Here is a 23,942-nt window from a genome sequence, read left to right as displayed (position 1 = left end):
CTTTCACTAAAATAGTCTATATGACATTATCAGTGGTATCTGATATATATATAAATCTATATATATGATATAGATCTATATATGATATCTATATAATTTTTTGTATAATTTTCTCCACTATTAATGTATCTATTTATATGTTCATCATTTGATAGCTGATAGTCAACATCAGTTGGCAATTATCTACATATCTTCATATTTAAAATCTACATTCCAAAGGAGTTCAGTTAATTCTTTGCAATATTGCAATCATGTTTTTTATCTGTTCTTGACAAGAATTGTTTACTAAGATACATTTTCTACAAGGTTCATGAATTCATAAAGGCAAATGACTGATCAACAAAACAAAGAGAGGAATAAAAGTAAATTTGTCCTTCTTAGTGGGTGCTAGAAAGTCCCAATATGATATAATTGTCCCTTAAGTTGCTATTCTCCCAGGCAGTTCCATGCAGATAGCATACTTTTTCTGTCCAAAATATATAGTTCACTATGGAGAAAAAAATTATCTGAACTTCTTTGGTAGGAAGGGTGGGATATAAATTTAATAAACAAATAGATATTTTAATGACCTGGATTGGAGTGCTGCAACAGCTTTCTCTTTAACAAGACACCTGAAGATAGCAACATGTGCAAAAATGAGACAAGCTCTTGACACAGTACACTTAGAAAACTAAAACTGCCTGAAAATGGAATAAGTACAAGTCTCACTCAAAAGCCCTAGGACACAAGACACATTCCCTCAGAGAGAATTTGTGGATAGGGACAGAGCCACAACTGAGCAGCCCCTTTTATTTCTGTCACCCCTTTGTCATGCGCCTCAGGTCTGAAATGTTCACTTGCAAAGGGCATTTGAAATTAGGCTGTGGGCCACAGGTTGCCCATCCCTGTCCTATGAAGAACAATGTGCTGTCAACATAGCAGTGGTAATTGTGAAAGAGGGCCAGCCCAAGACATTTTTGTACCTGAGGTGAACCACAAAATGGCACCCTGCTCCCCACCAGGGTAGAAACTGGGAGTGAAGATCAACATCAGGAACAAAGGGGGAATAAAGATCTACATCAGATTCCGCTGCCCCTGTGGATCCTGCCGCCTGATGCGGTCTCCTCACCTTGCCTCATGGGTGGGTCGGCCCTGTTTGGAAACAAGCTACTTCTTAACTGAATGCACCAAATGTGGAGAAGCCGATCTTTTTATTGTCACAGCCATAGGTGTAAACATGATGGCAAAGTATAGAAAAGGCTACACCTCTCTTTACCACAGATGGGGTGATACATGCAAGCTCTTCCACATCCATAGCCAGAGGGTTTACCATTTATTGATTAGATTGCCACTTACAAAATAGCCTATTAAATGTCTGACAACAACCATTTAAAGAGACTGCTCAACAGTTGAAAGCTCTTACAATCTGCCATGCTTTAAATGTTGAGGCAGAATACTGCAGTTAGAATCCCAATGCTAAAACTGGAAATCTGGAGAGTTCAAAATGTCCCCCAGATCCCAAATCTGCTTTATTCCAAGCCCAGCCAATGGACTCCCCCCGTCCAACTGTTCACTGCTGGCCTGGCAATATGGCTCCCATAAAGGTATTTCAAAACCAAGCTCCCCTTCCCTTGACTCTCAGTTAAACTGGGCCTATGCTACCCTCTTATCCCTGCAGCAACCTGATGTCCTGCTTCTTTTCCTGGGATGAACTGTGGGAGGCTTCTTTTCAGGGTGAGCAGCGCTCTTAGCTGTTGCTAGGAAACAGCTCCTCACTCCGCACAACATGCAGCTGATGGCAGCAGCTTTTTTGGATACTCCCTCCTTTCTCTCGATTCTAGGCATGACCTGTGCAGTTAAGAATCTAGCAGCAAACCTGATTTTTTAACTGGGTTGTGGTGGAGTTGCAGTCACAAGTGTTGTGTGCCAAAGTCCAGAGCATTATGAGACTGTGCTACCCTACAGTATGGCACATCTGCAGGCTCCCAAAGTCTTGGGGCTTGTGCACACTTTGAGGAAGCTGGGGTCCATCCAAGCAGTTTTCTGTTTGCATTGCCACTTTCCCCATTAAAATCCGCTCTTTGGTGCTGAATTGGAGCAAATGACATTCCACAGAAAACCTGATTGACATTTGCTCCGACTGAGCGGTAAAAATCGAGTTTCCCTGTGGGAAAATGGTGGGACACGTAGAAGTCTAGATAAGCCTTTAGTGTGATCTTCCCTCAGTGTCAGTGTTTCTCAAACAGTAGGCCAGGGCCAAGTGGAGATCTGCCCACTTCCAGGTAGGCCTCAGTGCCTCCCTCACTTGCCCATGCCACCCCTTCACTGTGGTGAAATATTTTGGCTGGAGACCTGGAGCAATATCAGCACCAGCAGTTCCCCACATATTGTGTAGAGGTGAGGAAGGGAGGGCCCCTCTTTTAAGGAGTGAAGGCCAGAGATGTTGTTGAACGAAATTAGAGAGATAAAAGGTTAATCTTTGTTTAAGAATAATACGAAATGGGGGAGTAGAAAGAAAGGGGACATAAGAAACTGTTATGAGGGAAGAAGGGAGGTCTTTAAGCAGAGGCTTGGCAACCATATGTCAGGAGTGCTCTGATGGTGTTTCCTGCTTGGCAGGGGGTTGGACTCGATGGCCCTTGTGGTCTCTTCCAGCTCTATGATTCTATGAAGTGACTGTAAAAGGACAGGGAATGAAAGAGAGGCAGCTTGGGTGGCAGATAGAGTACAAGTGTGACAGGGAAGAAATTGCAGGAGGTGAATAAAAATATTTTGAGAGGCATGGGGGCGGGGAGAGCATCCTATTCCCACCGTGGCCACCCAGATACCTGTGGGAAACTTGCAAGCGAGACCTGAATACAAGAGCGCTCTCCCTTCCAGTGACTTTCAGCAACTGGTATTTAGTTGCATTACTGCCTCTGACTGAGGAGCAGCCATTGATAGCCTTCTCCTCCATGAATATGTCCAGTCGTCTTTTTAAACCATCCAAGTTGGTGGCCTATGAAGTTATTTTATCTGTCCTGAATTGTCAAACATCCAGCTTTACTGGATGTGCATGAGGTTTAGTGTCGTGAGAGAGGGAGAAAAAGTTTTCTCTATCCACTTTCTCTACGCTATGCATAATTTTATAAACGTCTGTCATGTCGCCTCTCTTACTCACTTTTTCGCTCAACTAAAAAGTCCCAAATGCTGCAACCTTTGTTATGCCCCCCATTTCATTCCCTTGATCATTTGGGCTGCCCTTTTTTCAACTGTTTCCAGTTCTACAATATCCTTTTAACCAGAACTGTACACATTATTCCAAATATGGTCACACCATAGATTTGTATAACGGCATTATGATACTGGCAATTTTATTTTTGATTCCGATATGATGCAGGGTCTAACATAACTAAAGTATGCTAGTAAAACCAGGGAAATATGCTAGAAGGCTCCGGTGTTCAGTAGATTTTTGCTGAAGAATGGGCATCCGCAAGTGGCCTGTTCCAGTAGGAATACAATGTTCCATGCACAACGCTGAGTAAGTCCCAGTTCCTACCCACACACAGGAAGTGCCATTCTGGGTCACATTCCACAGGGGGCAACAGCCACAGCACAACAGAGCTGACTCACGACATGTAACTGTTTGCTCTCTTGGAGTCTATCCCATGATGCAAGTGAAGATTCCCGGACAACTCAGTGATGGCAAGGAGTGTTCATTCTTCTGTAGCAAAGGGAGCAGTCAAGTAGGTACATCAGGACCCTTAGCAACTGAGAACACTTGACATCTATTTCTTGCATCACACAGCTCCCCATGCCCAACATGGCTGCTGACTTTGCCTGGTATGTTGCATGCAACCACTTGGTAAGCTGCTTGCCAATGCTGTCTTGCTAGGTGGCAAGGGATTATTTTTTTTGTCACACCCATGTTGCCCAGACACCTTGGGCAGCAGGGAGGTGGTAACATTCTCAGCACCAGAAAGCAGGACATTAGAGAGATTTCAGATTGGTGCCCAAGGTGCCCTGGGGTGAGCTTTCTCAGACTGGGACAATGTGGCCACCTGGGTGATGTGGCAGCATGCTTGCCTAGGCACATCCTGTGGGTCTGTCAAGTGGTCATGCCACTTTGAGTATGCAGCTCAGTGGAAGAGCATCTGCTGTGCATGCAGAAGGCCCCAGGTTCAATTCCTCGCATCCTGAGGGACTGTCCCTCATCTAAAAGCCTGGAGAGCCACTGCCAGTCAACACTGAGCACCAATGGCCTGACTCAAGTTTCAAGCCAGCTTCCTATGTGTGTCCACTGTCTCCCTTCCTCGCCATTTCCTTTAGGGTGAGCCATACCCAAGTCCCAATACCCTTGCTTTGCCCCTACCCTGTGGTGAGGTGACAAGGTTATCTGTCCACTTACATTTCCCTGACAGGACTCCTCACAGCTCCCCTTCCCCAGGCTTCGCCAGGCAGGCACGACACTTTTCATTAACTACTACTGAGTGGCAGCTTCGTGTGTTTCTCCCGGCTCTGTCACCATGACAGCAGCACAGAGAGGCCTGCAGGCTGCATTATTGCTGCCATGGTGTGTGCGCGCCCCCCGCACCCCACCCTGCTTGCTTCTCTGCAGTCAGGAATGACAACTGTCAGCTCTGCAGAGAGCACATGGCTGAGTGGAGGAGGCATTGCTGACCAGCCCCAGGCTCTTACACAGGGCTCCTTGCAAATCCTCCAGTAACAATGACCCAGGCAGCCCTTCCAGGCACTATTGCCAGCCCTCTCTGGTCCATGGGGTGAAACACAGCTGGCATCATAACTGAGGAACAGAGCACCCAGGGAGTGTGGTGCAGGGACCCTTCCAAACAGCTAATTGGGTCTATACAAACGAAACATTAAGAAACCTCTGCGCTTGTTGGTGTGCAAGTGGTTAAAGGCCAGGCTCTGCCATGCTGGCAGGTTGGGTGTTTGTAAGGGGTGATGAGAGGCTTTACAACCCCTAGTTAGTAAATATCCCTCACACCTCCCAGACGATCTGCAGGGAGGTTAGTCAATGGGCAGAAATGGTGGCTGAAAACCACAAAGCAAGGGTTATTGAAATTCCTGACTTGTTCTTTATAGCAATAAGTCACCAGCTTTGGGGGGAGCGGATCTGTTGCACAAGACCTCCATGTATGACCTGGGATTTGTGCCAGTGCAGTGTGTGATTATCCCACCGCAAAAACCGGCAGCAGTCGAGAAGCACCCTCTCTTGAACAAGGTGTCGGATTGCTGGCCAAGCCATGCCACATCCCACTGCAGGCCTCCCTTTGCTACACCCACCCCTCCTTTCATACCCACCCTTCACATTTGGGTTAAGAAGGAGAGGGGGCCAGGTAGGGGAAGGGCAAATTTGGGCATGGGCTTTCCATTGTTAACCCTTATCTTGCACCATTTTAAGGAGAGCCTTTCGACACATGCTTCATTTAACTGGGTCCCCTGGTGGACACCTGCACTGGGCATTCCAGAAGAGGAAGGAAAGGCCATGCCACATTAAGAAGGAATCCGTCTATCTACAGGGGGCTTCCAGAACCCAGATCTGAGAATAGCAGGGGATCTGCAGCATGTGTGTCTTCCCAGCGCGGCACGGCCGGTTTTAGGTAACCCGGGGGTCTCCCCCAACCCAAGCCTTTTCTGCTTTCTTGAGGCTTTGCTGTGTTGCTGCTCACCAAGACAAGAGCCTAGGAATAGATTTCCTCTTGCGTCTGTGTGCGTTAGGGTGGCGGAGGTGGGGGGAAGGAGGCTATGAATCAAGGCCTCGGTTCCAGGGACTATTCTTGGCTCGGGAAGCGAGGAGGGAGAGATCACGGATTTCTCTTCGGGGGGGCAGGGAGGGCCTCGGAGGTGCTTTTGCCGGACTTTCCCTGCTGCCTGGCGTTCTCCCCACCTCTGCGCCCCCCGCTTTGGCCCTGACGTGCCGAGGCTACAGTCGTGACGTCGGGAGGAGAGGGAGAAGCCCGCCCGGATCGGAAAGGACAGCGAGGGAGCCAAGCGAATCCCGGCAGGAAATTCCAACAAGGAGCAAAAAAAGAAAAAAGCAAGCAAGCAAAGGAGCCCCCAAGATCAGCGAGCCCCAGGCGCTGCCGCCACTGCTGTTTGACGCCTCCCGGCGACCTCCACCGCACCCCACTCCGGACGGCCTTGGAGTCCCGGTGTTTCTCCTAGGAAAGACCCGCGCGCCGTCCCCACGAGGCTGCAAGCCCCCCGAAGTGGGCAGGAAGAGGCTGGCGAGGGCCGCCGCCGCCGGAGGGAGGAGCCAGAGGGCGGGGCCGGCAGAGCGAGCGAGGCAGGAGCTGGAGAGAGAAGAAAGAAGAAAGGAAGAGACGCGCGAGCGCTTGCGGCGGCGGCGGAGGAGACAAAGGGAGAGCCCGGCACCGCCCGCGTGGAGCTGCCGCGTCGGGCAATGGGCAAGGCGAGAGGCAGCCCACACGCCTGACGCCGCGCTCTCCTGGCCGCGCCTGCCCCAGCCCCGCTCCACGCCTCACCGAAGCCGAAGGGATGGCTCTGCCGGCTTCCCGAGATGGGGCTCCTGCGGGCGATCCCTGATCTCGGCGCTGGAAGTGACGGTGAGAACGAAAAAGGCGAGAGACCCTGTGGGAGTCACCGGGTGCCCATCGAGGCGAGGCACCAGCACCAGCCACCTGCCAAGCGAGGCTCCTCTGCGCTTAGCTGCCTGTCTCCTGCTCTCTTCTCCCCCACCCTTCAGCTGCCCACAACTGGTGGAAGGGGCCCGGCCGGCCGCCCCTCTCCCCACGTGCAGCTGCCCCTTAAGGTGCCAGCAGACAGGACTGATGGTCTGCTCGCCCCCAAGCGAGCGGGGCGACCCCAGGGAAGACCCTCCGGGGTTGCAGCTTCGGCGCCTCCTGTTGCTTGGGCACCTGGGGACTTGGCATAGCTGGGGAACGTGGCGGCGTCACCCGGCGCTGGCAATGGACTTGCTAGGAGGCGGTTGGCAGGTTGGGGAAGGAACGCGGGGGGGGGGGGCAGGAGAGAAGTCCTGCGCGCTCTCGCCTGCCTTGGTTGAGCGCGCACCCATCTCTGCGTTGTGGGGTGTGCGTGTGTGCGTTTGGTGTGTGTGCGCGCGCAAAAGCCGCCTCTTCGCAATGCCAGTTTGGTAGGCGCATTCAGCTCAGGATCGGTGCCTCTCATGTTGGCTGGAGCCGCTGTGTTTTGCGGGGTAGGGTGGATGATAATGGGCACTGCCACGGTAGAGACGCTATTCCGAGAGGTGGGAAGCATCTTAAGCTAGCTGTAAGCACCGGAGATCACCATGCACCAAGACGGGGGAGAGTCGGAGGGCCTTGCATAGGCCCACTGGGTTTCCCCCAAATGCAAGCAGCGTCAGAAGGTTGCTTTAGTGTTTTGAGTGGACAGAGTTAATCGGCCTTCTAGAAAAGCAAAACAGATAAATGGCCCCCCTCCCCATCCTTCAAGAGAAGGAGGCACCATAGCTCAGTTGAGAGATCAGGCCATGGTCCTTGTTCCCCAGTTATTCTTGCTCTGATACTAATTTCTGTGCCCCACCAAAACACTTGGCCAAGGAACTTTAGCTACTGTCAGTCTGCGAACGCAACACTGAGCCAGATCAGTGGTCTGATTTTAGTATAAGGCAGCTTCCTTTGGGTGACAGGCAGTGGCTAAAAAGATGTCAGTGTATTAAACCTGACCTCCAGGGTTTAATTTATGCCTGGGCTCAGCCCTGGAATTTGCTTTCTAGGCTGCATCTTGGTCCTGGACCATAAGATGGAAAAGCAGGACACCAGTAACCTTTGCAGGCTGCCTCAGGTGGTCACGATCAGGAGTCAGGTCTTTTAGGGCAACCTGTAAAGCTTATCAGGCAAGAGGCAGCAGAAGTTAAGTGCCCCTGGAAGCCATAGTGGTTCCTGGATGCCCACTTTAGGAGTGGATGGCTGTGGATTTCCAGAGGGTCAGATAGACATGCTCAGTGGTGTGTTTGACTTCATGTGTATCAGCTTTAATTTAAATTAAGCCTGGGAGCTTCTGTAGTGGTGGCTAGGTAGGAAAATGTAATAAGTGCTTGCCTAGAATCTGAGGTGCCCTCTGAGCTATCAGAGAAAATAATTGAGAGCTTGTTCAGTGTGGACACACACACACACACACACACACACACACACTGCTGCCCAGGAATGTATGTAACCTACTTGTGCACAAGGGCTGTTGGTGTCATCTGCATGGATGAGCAAAGCTGGTGTTCAAGAAGAAGCCACAGCCTGTAACAGTACAGGTAGGGACATATTACCTGTAAAGGCACCATATCTTCAGAAGCGAACATGTGCCTGAGCGTATGTTTGAAAATGAACAGGGAAGGGCAGGCCTCATGCACACAAATGGTGGATCTGACGTTGGAGAGGCAAGGAAGCCCAGTGCTCCAGAATCACCAGAGGTTCCAGCTGCAGGCCAGAGCAGTCCCTGTTCCAGATGGATTGGCTGCCTGTGCTTTTAAGGTGGACTAGTCCTTTTGATGCAGTGCTCCTCCCTCCCAACCCCCACCCCTCCAGCAGCCATAGCCAACACAGCACACCAGTCATCTCAGTGTCCCGTAGATGCCAGCCTTGCACGAGGCCAGATTCATGCTGTGGAGGAGTCCTTGCCAAGGTGCTGCTAAGTCTTTACTTTGACATTTATTGTCGTGATTTGAGGCTGGGATCTGCATTGCCCAGCACAGGCGTAGCTGTTCTCTCCTATTTGAGGAGGAGGGGAGGCACCGGAGTCTCGGGGAGCCGTGCACAGGCCCTGTTGCAATTCCCTCCCGCATCACCAGTTGCAATGCTTTCTATGCAGAAACCCTCAATAGCATACTGAGGTGCATGTATCCATAGCCATCCTCATCTTATTAGGGACTTCTAAAAACACACCCAGAAAGGATATTTATAGGTAAAGATGAGCTACATTTGGAAGAACCATCCTGGCCTTCTCTGCTGGAATGGACGATTTTTATTAAGTATCTTAAACAGGATGTTAAGGCTGCTGGTGGAGGCATTGCCTTGAGAAGACCTTGGTACTGAGGACCGTGGGATCAGTAAGACAGGGTCATATAGTAGGTTCACTTGGAACACAAGTAGATCCCTGCTGGATCAGACCAGAGGCCTATCTACTCCAGCTTCCTGTTCTCACAGTAGCCACCCAGTTGCTTTTGGGAAGGTCACAAGCCGGACATCAGGGCAATGCCCCTCTCCCGCTGTTACCTCCCAGCAGAGGCATATATTGGTCACTGGTTTATGGCCACCTGTAACTGGAGCTTTTTGTCCTGCAGGTGTGTGAATATTGCACTGGTCTCTGCTGGAATTATACTGTTCTCATGTACAGCAGAATATTCAGGGAGATCTAGGCAGCTCTGTGACCTCTTCCTTCTGGCCAGCAGCCAGCAATCTCACCAAGTACCAAGGTTGTCCCAGGTGGAGGTCTGGCACTGTGACCTTGTCTTTGTTACAGAGTTCTCTGTGCTCTGCATTTAGAAAGTGTCTGCAATTCTATACTTTTTCGGAAGCAGGTTGTGTGTGTGTGTTTGCACTCAGTTAATTCTAGGAAAGCTGGATCTTTGTACAATTATGCAAATCAAAGCATATTATGCAAATCAAAGGTGAGCCAAAATTGGATAAGATGAGGTAGGCTCTCTCAGATGGCATATTTTGAGGTACCATCAAGGGGAACCAAATTGTCAGTGGTTTTCTTATTACCATTTTTCTTTTTTTAGATCTCCTGGGAGATTTTTTGGGTCATTTTGCATTATACTTTCTTCTAACCAATGGGAAGGTGCAGAGAGCTATGCACAACCCTGTAAATCTTCTCCCTGGCAACTGAATATCCTGTTCATCTCCCACTGTGGCTTTTGAAATTTCATGGATCCCCCCCCCCCGTCTATTCATTACATTTATTTCTCTGCTTTCCTCCGCGTTACTCAGAGCCACATACCTTGGCCCTCTGCTATTTTTTCTTCACAACAACCCAGTGGGCTAGGCTAGGCTATAGGATAGTAGCTGAACCAAGCGAGTTTCACGACTGAGTGTGGATTTGAAGCCTGGTTTCTCTGGTCCTGTCCCAGTACTCTAACCACTTAACCAGTCTGTCATGACACATTGCTTAACCTTACAAGCCTGCCTTCATGGCAATAAAGGTTAGAAACATACTTTAAACATAAATATTTCCCGGAAAGCTGAATTCAGTGCCTATTAACAAATTTCACCCTTGTACAACATGATCATTTGCAGCCTTTTTTTGTGGGCATTTACTTAATGTCAGCTTGCTGTTGACCTAATCACGCTGAAATTTTGTAGTTCCTTAGAAAATCCTGTTTTTAATTAGCAGATTTTGGGGAAGAGTAAACTGGGAGGAAGGGGGGGGGGAAAGCTTGATCTCCCCTGTTGCTGCCATATTGGCAACTGCAAAGTTGTTCTTCCTGGGCTTGTTTTAGCTCAGTCACACTTCCTTGATGGAGCCACCAACTGGGACACATGCATTCAAAGAAGGGACAAAGGACATTCCCATTCAACCCATGTTTCACGTGCTGCTTTATTTCCTGTGTGGATTCAGCCACCCACCTGCTTACCCAGTTACACTTCCTTTTTTCTTCTAACTTGTGGCCACCACTTCTGAATGTAAACTTGACAGTCTTAATGTAATTTGTGTTTTTAATAATGGGCCTGCACATAGATAAGTAGAAAGGCTTATCTATGTGCCTTGTCAAAGATTCAGAAGGCCTATAGCTCAAGGTAATATATAGTTCAGTTGGCTGAGTCCCAGATGGAATATTTTGGGGCTACTGCCTTAGAATATGGATAATAGCAAAGTAAATGATCCAGACAAGCATCACACAAGTGGCAAAAGGGTCCATTCAAACCCAAAACTTTAGTATAGGGCCATTATGAGGAAGACGTTAAGCAGTGGTCAACTGTATTGAGGCTAGAAGACTGACATTTCAGGCTTTTTCTGTGATTGGCTGGCCTGTGGTGTCTCTTCTGACTAAACAGTTTAATGCTTACTGGTATTGATTTGCACCTGCCTTATGATGTATGGCAGGCAGGTGGAAGGTAAACAGCAGCCTCCTCAGACCAGGGTCCCTGTTTCTGACAGAGCACTCAGTGCTTGTTGACTGATGGGCTTCTTACAAAGAACACTTGGCCTTGATCTGACCTGATGTGCAGCAAGAGAACAGACCCAGGAACACAGCTTAGTTGCCAGCTGTTAACCTTAACTGTTAATGGCTGCCGATCATGCACTCTGGCTCTGTACATTTAAAACACACCAATAGGGTTGGCAGCTGACAGGGGCTCTCGGTAACGTGAAGGAGATCCACACGAGGCTGAAGCTCAGCCCACTTGTTAAGTTTTAGCGGCTGGTTTGGGCTCTGATAAGAAGGCTGGCTTAGTGTAAGCAATAATAAAAGCTTGCAGGCTTATCTCTTAATGCCTTGATATGGTGGGGAATACCCTCTCAGCTGTGTTTGAGGTGACAGTGAGATACGTTTAAAGGAGAAATGGAGTTGTTCCTCAGTACAGAGTTACTCAGAAAGGTCTAATCCCAAATAGGTCCTGTTAACATTTGGGGAAGCTCTGATGACACTTTGAAAGGTCATTCTATGCACGGTGCTTACAGAGATTCCCAAGTTAAATAGGGTGCACACTAGCCAAAAGTGGGCAACAACAGGCCTCTCTACCTGGCCCTTGGTTGCACCCTCCCTGCCTAGGCCACGCCCCCTGCTGCCCTCTTCTGCAGCCTCCTCTGCTTGCCTGGGTGGAATGTAGAATACCTCTTGCTGCATGTGTGCCGGTCTAGAATGAAGCCTAAGTGTACAAAGGCAAGATTCAGATCACCTCATCCCCACAGCTTGTGATCTGCTGCAGTAGACATGCAGGAGGAATTCTCCCTCTGGAGTGATTGTGATTTCCTGAAATGGGGTACTGGGATCAGTCCGTTTATGAAATATCCTGGGAATAACATACTTACTTGCCTTGGATTATGGTGGCCTAGCTACTGGCAGACATCAGAACTAACAAGCAGGCAGGAGGAGGGTGGAGATGTAGCTGATGGTGGGGCCTTTACCTGATGCAAGTGTCAAAGTTCAGTTTTAGCTTAGGGCAACCTGCTTTGCGCTTAGTGGTCCTTAAGCTGCATTGGAAACAGCTTTGCTATGAATGGGAGGTTGTTGCTTGGCATCCATTACCTGGGGGTAGGGGGTAAGCGAAGGCAGAGAAGGAGGAATCAGCACACATCTTGGCAGTGGCGTGTGATGCACCATGTGGAGAGCAGTCCCTTGAGGGGTGAAGCTGTGACATGTGTGGGCAGGAGGCTTCTGTGATGGTTTGTGGATGAGCAGAGGAGTGCTGTTGGGCTAGCAGTGCCATCAGGAGGAGAAGTGAGGTAGTGCTCTGGTACTTGTGCTTTGCTGTCTTCTCTTGGCCTCTCCCTTTTGTGCCCTGCTGTTTCGTGAGTCCTCCCTTTCACTGCCACAGCAGCAGCAGCAGGTCTGGAATTTGGGTTCGCTCCATCCCTGGAAGTTTATCGCCTCAGTCGGAAATGGCCAGGGCGATGGGGGTCCACAGCTTTGGTTGCAACCTGTGCAAGGAGCATGCCTGAATGCCGTAAGCCCAGCCTGATCTATGAGTGTTCAGTGCATGAATGAGAGTGGGCACATGTGATGGTGAATGTGTGGGCAGTACAGTGGCTGCATGAAAGGGGGCACATGCCCACTTGGTAGTCACAGGCTTAGATTGCTGGACAGGGGTAGGAGGCTGTACAATACACCCAATTTAACCAAAAGCTTTCCTCCCCTCTACTTTGCAACTGGTGGGAAGCCAAGTCAAGCCGTAGGCTTTTGTGTTCAAGGGGAGGGCAGTGTTTGCAGTCAGGGTCTAAGCTCTACACCCCTTCATTGGACCACCAGTGGCTTGTGCTCGTTAGCTGGGGAGGGGCTTAGAGCAGGCAGGGTGGGTTCTGCAAAATAGCACTTGTCTGTCCCCTCCTACAATCAATGGCATTGTCTGTCTGTTTGCAGGGAGCGAGCTCCTGTCGGAAGTGCTGTTGGCCCTGCAAAGCCCCGAGCCAGCAATGGGAAGAAGTTGGGCTGGGTGCTGGTGTTACTGGTCGTGTTACCCCAAGTATCCAAGAACTCAGGAGTTTGAAGAAGAGAGCACAGGCCGTGCCCATGAGCCTTCCCAGCACTCTCCTTTCCTCCCTTGGGCTCCTTTAGGAGCCAGAACTCCCCCCTCTCCGTGAAAGGCCCAAGCCTGCGCCCCAGTCGCCGGCCAACCTCTTCCATGGCTGCAGTTGTGGAGCACCTCCGGGAGGCCGCGTAACTCACAAGGGGCTGAGCTGCTGCAGACCCAGCTTCCACTGCCTTGACTGAAGCAGGGCCCTGTTGGTGGTGGCCCCTGGATTGTACTGCGGCAGAAAGAGAGCACCCTGCACAATCTTTGGGGAAAAGGCAAAACTGGACGTACAAGGAGAGCAGAGGGGAAGCTTGTGATCCCATCAACATGACTGGGCAGCAAGGGAGGAAGCAGAGCAGGCAAAGGCACCCGCAGAACTCAGCCTAGTCCCTGCTTCTTTGCAGAAGACCCAAAAGTGGGGGAAAGAGAGAGAGAGTCTCCTGCCCACCCCCACCCCCAAAACTGGAACTGAATAAACTCCTTGGCTTCAAAGCTCGTAGGGCGAAACCTCTGCCAGTCCTCCGGAGCGAAGATGGTGATGTCCCACGGCACCTACACCTTCCTCACCTGCTTTGCCGGCTTCTGGCTGATCTGGGGGCTCATTGTGTTGCTATGTTGCTTCTGCAGCTACCTGCGGCGGCGCATGAAGCGGCGGCAGGAGGAGCGGCTGCGAGAGCAGCACCTGCGCACCCTGGAGATGGAGCCCCTTCACTACGAGGGCTATGGGGGCCCTGCCTATGGGGGCTCCGGCTACGGGGGCGGGTACATCCGGAACCCACCGGGCATCGCGGTACCTCACCGACTCCGGATCGAGCCCCATCGCCCTCACCTCCCACCCCCGAGGCCGTGGAGCTGCAGGCATGGTAAGGGCACCCGAAGGGGACTGAGCCCACTCCTGGTGCAGAATACAGTCGCGTTTGGGAGGAGCGCTGCTTCTGCAGGTGGGTAGCTGGCTGGTGAGAACAGAGGAAGTCAGGCCATTGGTCCATCTAGCATAGGACGGGCTGTACTGGCTGGCAGGGGCTCCCCAGGGTTTCACGCAGGGATCTCCCCGCCCTCTCTGGAGATGCTGGGGATTGAACCTGCAACCTTCTGCATGCAAGGCAGATGCCCCACCACTGAGCCACAGCTAAGGGAGCCAAAGCTGCCTCCAGCAGGTTGAAAGGGTTCAGCCTTCACCCAGAGCTTGCAAAGTTTCAGCTCCCTTAATGGCAGCTCCCAACAAAATATGAAGGAATGAAACAAAACATTGCTTTGGGCTGCCTTCAGAAGCCTTCTAAAAGTCAGATAGTCGTTTATTTCCTTGACATCTGACACAAGAGTGTTCCACAGGGTGGGTGCCACTGCAGAAATGGCCCTCTGCCTGGTTCCCTGTAAATTCACATCTCGCAGTGAGGGAACCGCCAAAAGGCCCTCAGAGCTGGACCTGTGTCTGAATGATGGGGGTGGAGGAGCCCTTTCAGGTATGCAGGGCTGAAGTGGGCAGGATCTCAGGAAGCTTATTTAAGAGGAAGGGTGAGGTCAGAATGCCCATGCCGTGTATCCAAAGTCTTGCACCATCCCTGATCCCATTTGCTTGCCTGTGAAGTGTAGGTCTGTGGTTGTAGCCAGCTCTTGGGTTGTGATAATAGAGCTTAGGGTGTTTGTGTCTCTGTCTCTCCCCAAACCTTGCTCGGGACAGGTGAGCTTGTATTTTGTATGCCTGGGGGGGAAGAGAGCAGGCAATGGTGGGATGGCACGTTTAACTGTATCAGTTCCTTGCACTCGGTCACTGTGATTGCTTTGCTTGCAGAACCAGATCCATCCAAGCCACCTTGCTACGAGGAAGCAGTGCTGATGGCCGAGCCGCCGCCGCCTTACAGCGAAGTGCTGACGGACACGCGCGGCTTGTACCGCAAGATCACCACCCCCTTCCTGAGCCACGAGCAGCCGGAGAAGCAGGAGCAGCCGCCCAGCTACAAGCCCCTCTTCCTGGACCGGGGCTACAGCTCAGCGCTCCACCTGCCCAGCACAGCCAGCCGGGGCCCCACCTGCACCAACCTCTACTTGGAGGCTGAGCACTCGCAGCGCATCTTCCCCAGCTGGACAGACTCAGAATTCAGCGCCAGAGACAGCTATGAGCCGGGGCCCTGGCACCTGCCGGTCTCAATGCCTTTGTTTGGCAGGACTACTGCAGTTTAGCACGCCATGCCGCGCCCTGGGTGGGACTGTGGCTGCTGCTGCTGCACACAAGCTGGAGGATCCCGGCAGCCTGTTTGTTCCCTTGGTCTGCGGGAGCCACCAAGCCTCTCAGTCCGAGCCTTCCAGCCATGTCTGGGCCATGAGCCCTCACAGTGCAAAGATCTCCCCCCCCCCAGCTGCTCTTTGACCTCCTGGCCAGGGTGAGATTGGGGCTGGTCTCCCCATCTCGCCCACTCCCCTTTTTCTGGGCCCGCTACAGGCTCTGTTGGTGCTGACTGCAAGGGGGCCTTTGGGTTCGTTTCCTATTTTTCGTTTGTTACATTTTGAAAATAATAAAAGTTTGTGGAACCTGATTTATTACAAACCTGGTGCTGGGTGGTTGATGAGTCTGTGCTGTGAAAACGGTGGGTGTGCTGTGCTTTTAAAGAGTCCCATGTGCCCTGTGGCAGGAAGTGAAGCAACCCCATTCCTAAATAATCCCACAGAATTAGGAGGATGGAGGCCTAGGCATGTTCCAGAAACACATTCCTTTGTTGGCAGCGACATCTAGTGGTGAGTTCTCCTGCTCAGGCTATGACTTCATGCAGGGCCCACTACAGACCAGACAATGCCACGTTCAAAGTGTTCCAGTTGCTTAAAATAATAATTCCCCTCAGCTTTCATACCCCTACCCCATCAAAGTACATTTTTGGCCCTTAAAAGCAGCTACTGAAAAAACTCTGAATAAAAGACCAGCTGTTTTGGTCTGTGGAATATGCCCACCCGACCACCCGGTGGTCTTGCGTTGCCTCATTAATCCTGCCCCACCTTTGAAAGCAAAAAAAAAGGCACCCTGTACTACAAAGCCAGCTGCCCTGCTTGGAATCAATTTATTTATTAACATACATAAGCACATTGCTGTTACAGAATTTGTGCTTTCAAAAAAACAATTACTGTACGTGAGAGAAAGGAAACCAAGCATGGAATGAAAGAGGAAAGAGGGTAGGGAAAGAGGAAAGGGTTTTTTTGGAGGGGGGAAGAGCCCACCCAGAGTCTCCCCTTGTCCCAGGCTCTCAGGGCAAATAAAGGCCTAGGGAGAAGGGTCTGAAATGGGCTTATTTCTGAAACAAGAGGGGCATTTGGGCACAGAACTCTGGAGGGGGGGGGGACGTTCCTTGCTGCTGGAGCCCAGAGATGGAGGGGGCTCTTCTTTGCTTCGCTGGGTGCCTCAGGTGTGTGTTGGGGGGGACCAAACAGAGAAGTGGGGGGGTGGGAGCCAGAGCCTTGCCCACACAAGGGCCATTTTATTGCCATATTTTATTTTAAATTCGTGCAAAATACTCAAAACTCTGGGCAGAGTCTGAGAGGAGGAAGCGACCCTCCCCACCCACCCCCAAGAGCAGCACTCACAGGAGATCAACCCAGATGGTATACATGGCATTTGGGGGGGGGTGTCAGAAAAAACCCAATGGGCAGAGGCAATTGGGAGGGGGAAGGATCTGCAGGGAAGCTACCAACAAAGAGGGGGACCAGGCAGATTTACACGTTTCCTATTTGACAACATTAGAAAAACAGGGAGAAGAGAGAGAGAGAGAGAAAGAGAAAGAGAGCTGGAAAAAGTTACCCCGGAGTACCATGGAGAATATCCTGTCTGGCTGGGGCACAATCTTAGGCCCTGGACCGCAGGGCTACAATACGGAGCAAGCAGGCACCAGGCCCTCACTGCGGCTGCTCCAGGCTTGCACTCGCTGGGTGCAGGATACAGGAGTCGGGCAGGGGAGCTGGCCTTAAACGCTGCCCCCAAAGTTCTCCTCGTCTTCTGGCACTGGGTCTGCATCCCAACAGGTGATATCAATCTCTGAGGGAGGAATCAAATGCATGACCTGTGAGGGAGGGTGGCTAGCTTGTTCCCCCCTTTCAAAAGGGGTGGTCCCCAAAGCCCGCTCTTCTGGGGTCCCCAGAAGAGGAAGCGCAAAGGTGGATCTTCCCATCCATCCCTGATCCTTACCTGGGGGCTTATTGTAGAACACTGGAGGAGGAGCTTTAGCAGATGGTTCTTCTGATTGGTTAAAGTCTTCATCTTGTGATTGGCTGAAATAACCCTCGCTGGTCTGGAAGAGAAAAGCAAACCGTGGCATGTGCTGTGCTTTGGAAGGTGTCCCTATTCTTTCCCTTCCCAGTTAACCCAGAGCAACAATCACTTTCTGGTTTTGTACTCTCAGACAACGAAGGCCTGAGGAGTAAGATGCTCAAGCTACCCATGAGCTAGCACGTGTGAAAGGGTCCAAAAGTTCGTGGAACACCATCATTCTTCAACATCAATAAATAAACAAATATTTTGTCTGTGCGTGTATAAATAAGACATGAAAGAAGATGTGCCATGCATAGGGAAGGTTTTAATGTTTTACTGTGCCTGGTGTTTTAATTTGTTGCAAGCCGCCCAGGGGTGGCTGGGCCAACCCAATCAGTTGGGCAGCACATAAATTACAAAAGTATTATGATTATTACTTCTCCAGTGGCAGGGCCCAAAGGAGACACACTTCAAATGAACACGCAGAAGCAAGCTGTGGTGCCTCATGATCCTCTGTTTTGATCTGCAAGGCAGGGCCAGGAGCTTTCAGAAGTGCTCCCCAGGCCCTGTTGCCAGCCTGAGCGCCCCTCTCCTCACCTGCGTGCTTTCCTTTTGGGCCGTCTCCCCGTTGGTGAGCAGCTGGGGCTCCTGGTGCACCCCAGAAGCTTCCTGCAGGGCATGCTGGTAGCTGAGGGTCATCTGGTGCAGGCCCTCAATGGCAATGATGCTGGCCGGCTCTTCATCCTGCTCAGCGTCACAGAAGGTGGCCGGGGGCTCAGGCAGGTCGTTGAAGTTCAGCAGGTTGTCTTCCAGGAGGCTGGCGGAGGGCGGGGGCTCCACCGCCCCTGGGGGGGCATCCACCTCGACCAGCATGGGGGCGGCGGTGGGCGGCCCGTCGTGAAGGTCCCACGGGGCTGGGGTGGGGGGCCCGCCCTGGAGCTCCCAGGCGGCGGGAGGGGTGGGCTCGGCCGCAGCGCTGTCGTTCTGCCACAGGTCGAGGATGTTCTCTGAGGGTGGGGCGGGGGGCTGGGAGAAGCCAAAGGCCTCGCCCAGATCCAGGGCGCCTTCGCTCTGCATGGGCAGAGGGGCTGCTGGGAACAGAGGCTCTTCTTTGGGAGGCGGGGCGTCTGGGAACAGAGGCTCGTCTTTGGGCTCTGGAAACACCAGGTCTTCCGTGGGGCCAGCCCCGCCTTGCTGCGGCTCTGCCCAGTCCGCTGCCTGCCAGGCTGTGGCCCCCACAGGGGGTTCCTCGGCCTTCTCCATCGGAGGCTCCACGCTGGCAGGGGCCCAGCTCATTGCAGATGCCACTGCTGTCTCGTCGCTGCTGGGGCTGGAGGAGTCTGCAGCAGGGAGGAAGCGAGAGAGGAGGTTCCTCAGCAGACCTGGAGGGAGGGAGCCCGCAGCCCGAGGACCCGGGAGAGGGGCAAGCCTATAGGGGCGAGGGGGCTGCACGTACCTTTCAATGCACCCTGCTGCGTTACCTCATCCAGGGCCCGCTCAATCTGCTCCCCAACAGGCGTCGAGGCTGTGCTGGAGTCGCAGGGGCTACTGGCGGAGGCAGAGACCTTTCTGTGCGTTTCCGACTGGCTGCCTGTGAAGGAGCCACACGGGCACTCAGGTGGGGAGCCCACAAGTCAAAGGCCACGACACCCCCCTAGCCACAGGGCCCGCCAGTTGCGCTCCCAAGCACGCAGGGCAGCTCCATTCAAACAACAGCGACGGCAACAAGGCACCAAGATCTGACTCCTCCTGAAATGTGCCATTTCCCCAACTTACCCAGTCGACAAAATTAACCGGCTGTCCTTCAGTGACCCTAACCCTACAGCAAGTTATATGGCATAAAGGTTTCACTTTGCTTTTTGCGGACAAATGTGCTGGATACAGAAGGAGTGAAGAAGGGAAAAAAGCCCTCTTTTGCGGAGGGTGGAGGCAGAACTCTTGTGTCATGTACAGCCATGGGGGCCCTGAAGTTCTCTATGTCAAATGGCACTTAAAATTAGGAATGAGGAAACTGTGGCTCTCCCAGCTCCCATTGTCCACAGCCATCATGGCCAATGGTCAGGGATGATGGGAGTTGTAATCCAGCAACACTGGGAGGCCAGTTTCGCCACCCCCTCCTTTATAGAATAGGACGTATCCTCCCCTTTTTACTATCTTTGGAAGCAGAGTCTACAGGAAAAAATAACACCCCTCCCCACTGCAAACATCAGGTGAAGGGACAACTTTAGAAGGTCATCTCTGTCCCAAACTTAGTACTGCCATCACAAACCCAGTTCGCTCAGTATATCCATCCTACACCCTGGTTCAGGGATATCCCCTGTTCTGCAGTGCAACAGGTCCAGCAGAAACATGCTCCCTGCAGCATGGTGTGTGTGTGTGGGTGTGTGCGCGCCTGCCTGCGTGCATCATAGCTATAAACCTTTCCTTTTTTTTGCAGGAAATTCCCTTATTCCAGTGCCGTTTCCCGCTGCTTCATGCTGCTATCCCGGATTGTTAGATATCCCGTAGACTGTCCCCGGGACAGTTGAGGCTGCTGATCCCTTATTTTCAAATCTGAAAGTTGACAGCTATGGTGTGCATACTGTTTGTCTCTCTGTGTGTGTACATGTGTGTGTGGTTCATATTCTGTTTGCATAGATTTTGGACCCCCCTTTTCTAATCTGGGGAAACGGGTGCTCTGTTCTACAGTCACAATTGGCCTAACTGGTCTTCATTTGAGGCTCTCTGCTCACTGCCTCCACCCTGCCTATAGGGCATCAATACATCGGCCTGCAAATCCATGCTTGGATTTACGGTGTAGCTACTGATGTTGAGAAGTCCCTGTTGCGGCCTACCTAACCGAAGCTGTTTCTTAAAAGGTGAACTGGATGAGGGGCATAGATGTGGGGCGCCAAAGGGGAAGTTTCCGTCTTATATACAAAGCCAGCCCTCCCGAGGGTGGTAGCTGCCGAAGCATAACGCTAGGCCCCTCTCCGCTCTTCTGGGGCTACACTCCTGCCATGCAGTGAACACGAGAGAGAGCAGGCTGCGCCCTGAGTCTTCCCTGGTCCAGTCTGCGGGGCCAGTGTTTCTCGGACACTCATGGACTCTTAGTCCTTCCTTTCAGAGATGCCTGCGGAGTGAGATTGGGCGTGGCCAAAGATACAAGGTGTGGGGCGGGTGGGCAAGGCCCCCGAAGCAGCTGCCTCCCCAACCGACTCCCCAAAGCCCGGCCACGGCCTGGCTACCTACATGGGAAGAAGGAGGAGAGGTTTGGTGTGCGGTGGCAAGAGATATAGGGGAAGGGAGTCCGTGGAGGGGAGGAGGAGGAGGAGGAGGAGAAGGAAGGCGGCCCACTGTCAGGTGTCTTTATGAAAGGACAGTGCAGACGACCTGCTGAGAGAAAGACAAGACAGACGGACGGAGACAGAGAAAGCAGAAGAGAATGATCAGTCTCCCCTCCAGCTGCCCACTCCATCTCCCGCCCGCCCCCTGCTCATGCCACTGGGCAAGCAAGGCCCATGTGAGGGGCTGGGGAGGCAGGGGAAGACTGTGAGGGAGGCGGGTCTCTGCAAAGGCAAGGAGGAGGGTGGGAGGACGCTCCTGGGGGCAGCAGTGCAGGGTGGGGGGCTGGGGGAAAGCAAAGGCAGTGGCTGGGGGGCACGGGGGCCAGGCTGGAGCAGTGTGGAGGGGGCAGGATGGCATCAGGAAGGCTGGGCGGTGCAAGAAAGTGAAGCGGGAGAGAAAGAGGAAGCTCGGAGGCAGGATACGCAAGTGGTGCCGGGGAAGACGAGTTCATGCCAAGGTCCCTACATCAACTGGCAACCTGGTTCCCAACAGAGAGTCGACCCAAACTATCACACAGAAGTGTGAACCCAAAGCCGTAATGCAGAGGGCTCCAGAGAGCAGAGTTCATGCCTTAGCCCTGAGGCAGGGATAGTCGCAGCTGCACCATCCCCTGCGGTGAGCAGCCCAAGGAGCCAGAAAAAGTCACAGCAGAGGTGCAAAGGAGTTCTCTAGCATGAACCACCCGTGGAGGCTGCTGCAAATACAGCACTGAGTCTCTGTGCTTCTTTGCCAAAAGAATGCCTGGAGGTTCTGCGGCCTACTCAGGTCTGGTGGGCTGTACAAAACTCACAAGCAGCCAAGAAGTGTGTCCTAAGCAGCAGCCAGGAATTGGGGTGGGAGAGAGCACAAGAGAAAATCTCACCCGCTGCCGCCCCTGTTTTCTTTTGTCCAGTTCCTTCCATAGGGAAACCTGTGGCCTCCCAGATAATATCAGGCTACATATCCCATCCCCTCTGATCATCAGCCATGCTGGCTGAGGCAGCCCAACACCTCCTGGAGGGCCACAGGTTCTGCCTCCTGGCTACAGAGGCAAAGACTCGCTTGATGCAGTGAAAACTGCGGCAGGATTTCTGGGGCCCCTGTCTTGTTTACATTGGCTTATTCCTAGTGTCCCTTTGCTCACCTGCCCACCCCAGCAGTACCATTCTTCAGACAGCACTGTCAAGGGCAGAAACAGGCTGCTAGGCCGGAGCATCCCCCCCCCCCCAGGCTGGCCTGCTGCCTAGCTAACATCAGACCCACTCGCATACTGGGATGATGCAACTGAGGTGATGGAGGACCACTTTGCTGCATGGACACCACTTGGAAACTTCCCATCAGGGAAGCCAATTGTCTGCAGGATCCAGACACCATGAAAGCAGGGTGTGGTGACGACGGGCTGCCAGTACAGATTTAGCCCAGAATGGAACGTTTTCTACATCAATGACTACATGATAAATGATCTTTTGCTTCCACGTTAAATTCTCAAAGGGTGAGAGGTTCACTATAGTGTCCTCAAAGACAGATGATCTCCCAGACCCTGTCTTGAAAATCAAGCTATGCTAGGATTGATCCACAGCCCAGAAACACACGCCTTGTGTGGCGTTGGCACCAGCAGCAACCCCTGATCCAGGAGCGATATTGTGAGCCTTGAGCAAGAGAAAGGCAGGACAACCTGCGCCACAGATGTCTCACTCTAAGCCCCATGTGATAAATAATGATGTACAGTGGTACCTCGCAAGATGAATGCCTCGCAAGACAAAAAACTCGCTAGACGAAAGGGTTTTTTGTTTTTTGAGCTGCTTCGCAAGACGATTTTCCCTATGGGCTTGCTTCGCAAGACGGAAACGTCTTGCAAGTTTGTTTCCTTTTTCTTAACACCGTTAATACAGTTGCGACTTGACTTCGAGGAGCAACTCATAGAACGTGGTGTGGTAGCTTTTTTTGAGGTTTTTAAAGACTTTGGTGATTTTTGAAGCTTTTCCAAAACTTTCCCGACACCGTGCTTCGCAAGACGAAAAAAATCGCAAGGCGACAAAACTCGCGGAACAAATTAATTTCGTCTTGCGAGGCACCACTGTAGTATAACCCTGAAGATCTCTTTCTACTGTTCTCCAAAACTGACAAAACTGTTGCCGTTTTGGACAATGAAATAGATATGAACTAGAATATATATATCCAACAACAACACCTAATCAAATTATTGGACGCAAAACTTGGTTATATGTGATAAGAAAGGACATAAGTCTTTTGTTATAGCTAGGCATTTGCCACTTTTCAGGCTTTCATAGGATGCTGGCTGTTTTCCTTATGGTGAGACTCAGCAGCAGGGAATGTCTCTTCTCTGCACCTCATTCTGTGTTCAACTGACCTCTGGTCATGTTTCTGAGGTTTTTGCATTTTGCTTCCTTAAACAATCCCCCCATCTGCTCATATCATCCGTAGCAGACATTTCCAAGTGTCTGGATGCTCCCACTGCCTTGCCCTGAGATTTATACTTCCCCACCTTCCATTCAAAAACAAAAACAAAACAAAAACCAGGTTGCTGAAATCTTCCTGACCGCTTCCCCACCAACCCTCATTCCCCCATTTTCTGTACTCCCTGCCTGAAGCAGCGCCGGCGAGGGCTCTCTACCTGTTCTGTTGATGGGCGGGGCTGTCTCTGAACTGGCCGAAGCCACTCGCTCTTGCTGCCTGAAGAACTCGCGGGGGTTCTCGGGCCTCTGAGCAATGATGGCAGCTGCCTCCTGTCAGGATGCAAGGGGAAGAGGCGAGAGAGGACGGTCAAGGGCAGCCCAGTCCACAGGCCCACACAGACCCCGTCATAAACCCAGCCCAAACCCCCTCACACCCAGCACTGCCTCTCCCCATGCAGTTGCCAGGGCAACAGTGACAAAACATGATACGTGCCACACACAAACAGTGTCCCTCACCCCATGCCCCACCCCCACCCCCAGCAGCAGCAATGGCACACAGTGACAGGGGGGGGGGGGAAGAAAAGTGACAGCACCACAATCTGTCTTCCTCTTCTGACAAAATGGAACATGTATGTAAGCAAAGGAGGAGAGACGAGGACAGCCGGGATCCCGCCTTGCTCCCCAGAGAGAGAACTGATGCCCAGCCTTGCTTAAGCACAGACTTCCGCTCATCAACAGCACACTCCAGCTTCTCCACAGGACAACAGTCGCCAGAATTGAATGCCCCCCCCCTCCCCGCCAAAACTCTCCACACACAAACGCGACAACCCTCATGCAGCA

The 23,942-nt window shown here is 52.0% G+C and overlaps 2 protein-coding genes across 7 annotated transcripts in view; one reads left to right on the top strand and one right to left on the bottom strand.

The window, feature by feature from the left end:
- The first annotated feature begins 5,851 nt into the window (after positions 1–5,851).
- PRR7 (proline rich 7, synaptic) lies at positions 5,852–15,693 on the top strand. 5 transcript variants are annotated; one of them, XM_083488531.1, is made up of 3 exons: positions 5,852–6,548; positions 13,776–14,089; positions 14,941–15,693. In XM_083488531.1, the coding sequence occupies exons 2-3, from the start codon at positions 13,792–13,794 to the stop codon at positions 15,327–15,329; spliced, it is 687 nt and encodes a 228-aa protein (XP_083344657.1). In that variant the 5' UTR covers positions 5,852–6,548; positions 13,776–13,791; the 3' UTR covers positions 15,330–15,693. The 5 variants fall into 5 exon arrangements, with proteins under 5 accessions (XP_083344657.1, XP_083344654.1, XP_083344655.1 ...); XM_083488528.1 differs by having other exon boundaries at positions 5,856–6,548; positions 12,995–14,089; XM_083488529.1 differs by having other exon boundaries at positions 5,856–6,563; positions 12,995–14,089.
- A 486-nt stretch (positions 15,694–16,179) lies between these two features.
- The window catches only part of DBN1 (drebrin 1), a 42,230-nt gene continuing 34,467 nt past the window's right edge, over positions 16,180–23,942 (bottom strand). Inside the window, exons 8-13 of one of the 2 annotated variants that reach the window (XM_083488358.1) lie at positions 23,321–23,432; positions 20,611–20,751; positions 18,836–18,970; positions 17,977–18,719; positions 17,317–17,419; positions 16,180–17,166 (exon numbers count right to left, since the gene is read on the bottom strand). In XM_083488358.1, the coding sequence (XP_083344484.1) occupies positions 17,096–17,166; positions 17,317–17,419; positions 17,977–18,719; positions 18,836–18,970; positions 20,611–20,751; positions 23,321–23,432 (1,305 nt within the window). In that variant the 3' untranslated portion in view covers positions 16,180–17,095. The remainder of the gene's footprint in view (positions 17,167–17,316; positions 17,420–17,976; positions 18,720–18,835; positions 18,971–20,610; positions 20,752–23,320; positions 23,433–23,942) is intronic. The other variant, XM_083488359.1, reaches the window with a different exon arrangement.

Source organism: Podarcis liolepis, assembly GCF_965112155.1.
Source record: "Podarcis liolepis genome assembly, chromosome: 2".
Taxonomy (NCBI): Eukaryota; Metazoa; Chordata; class Lepidosauria; order Squamata; family Lacertidae; genus Podarcis; species Podarcis liolepis.
Note: the sequence above shows the minus strand (reverse complement) of the source record. Positions and strands in the feature narration are given on the sequence as shown.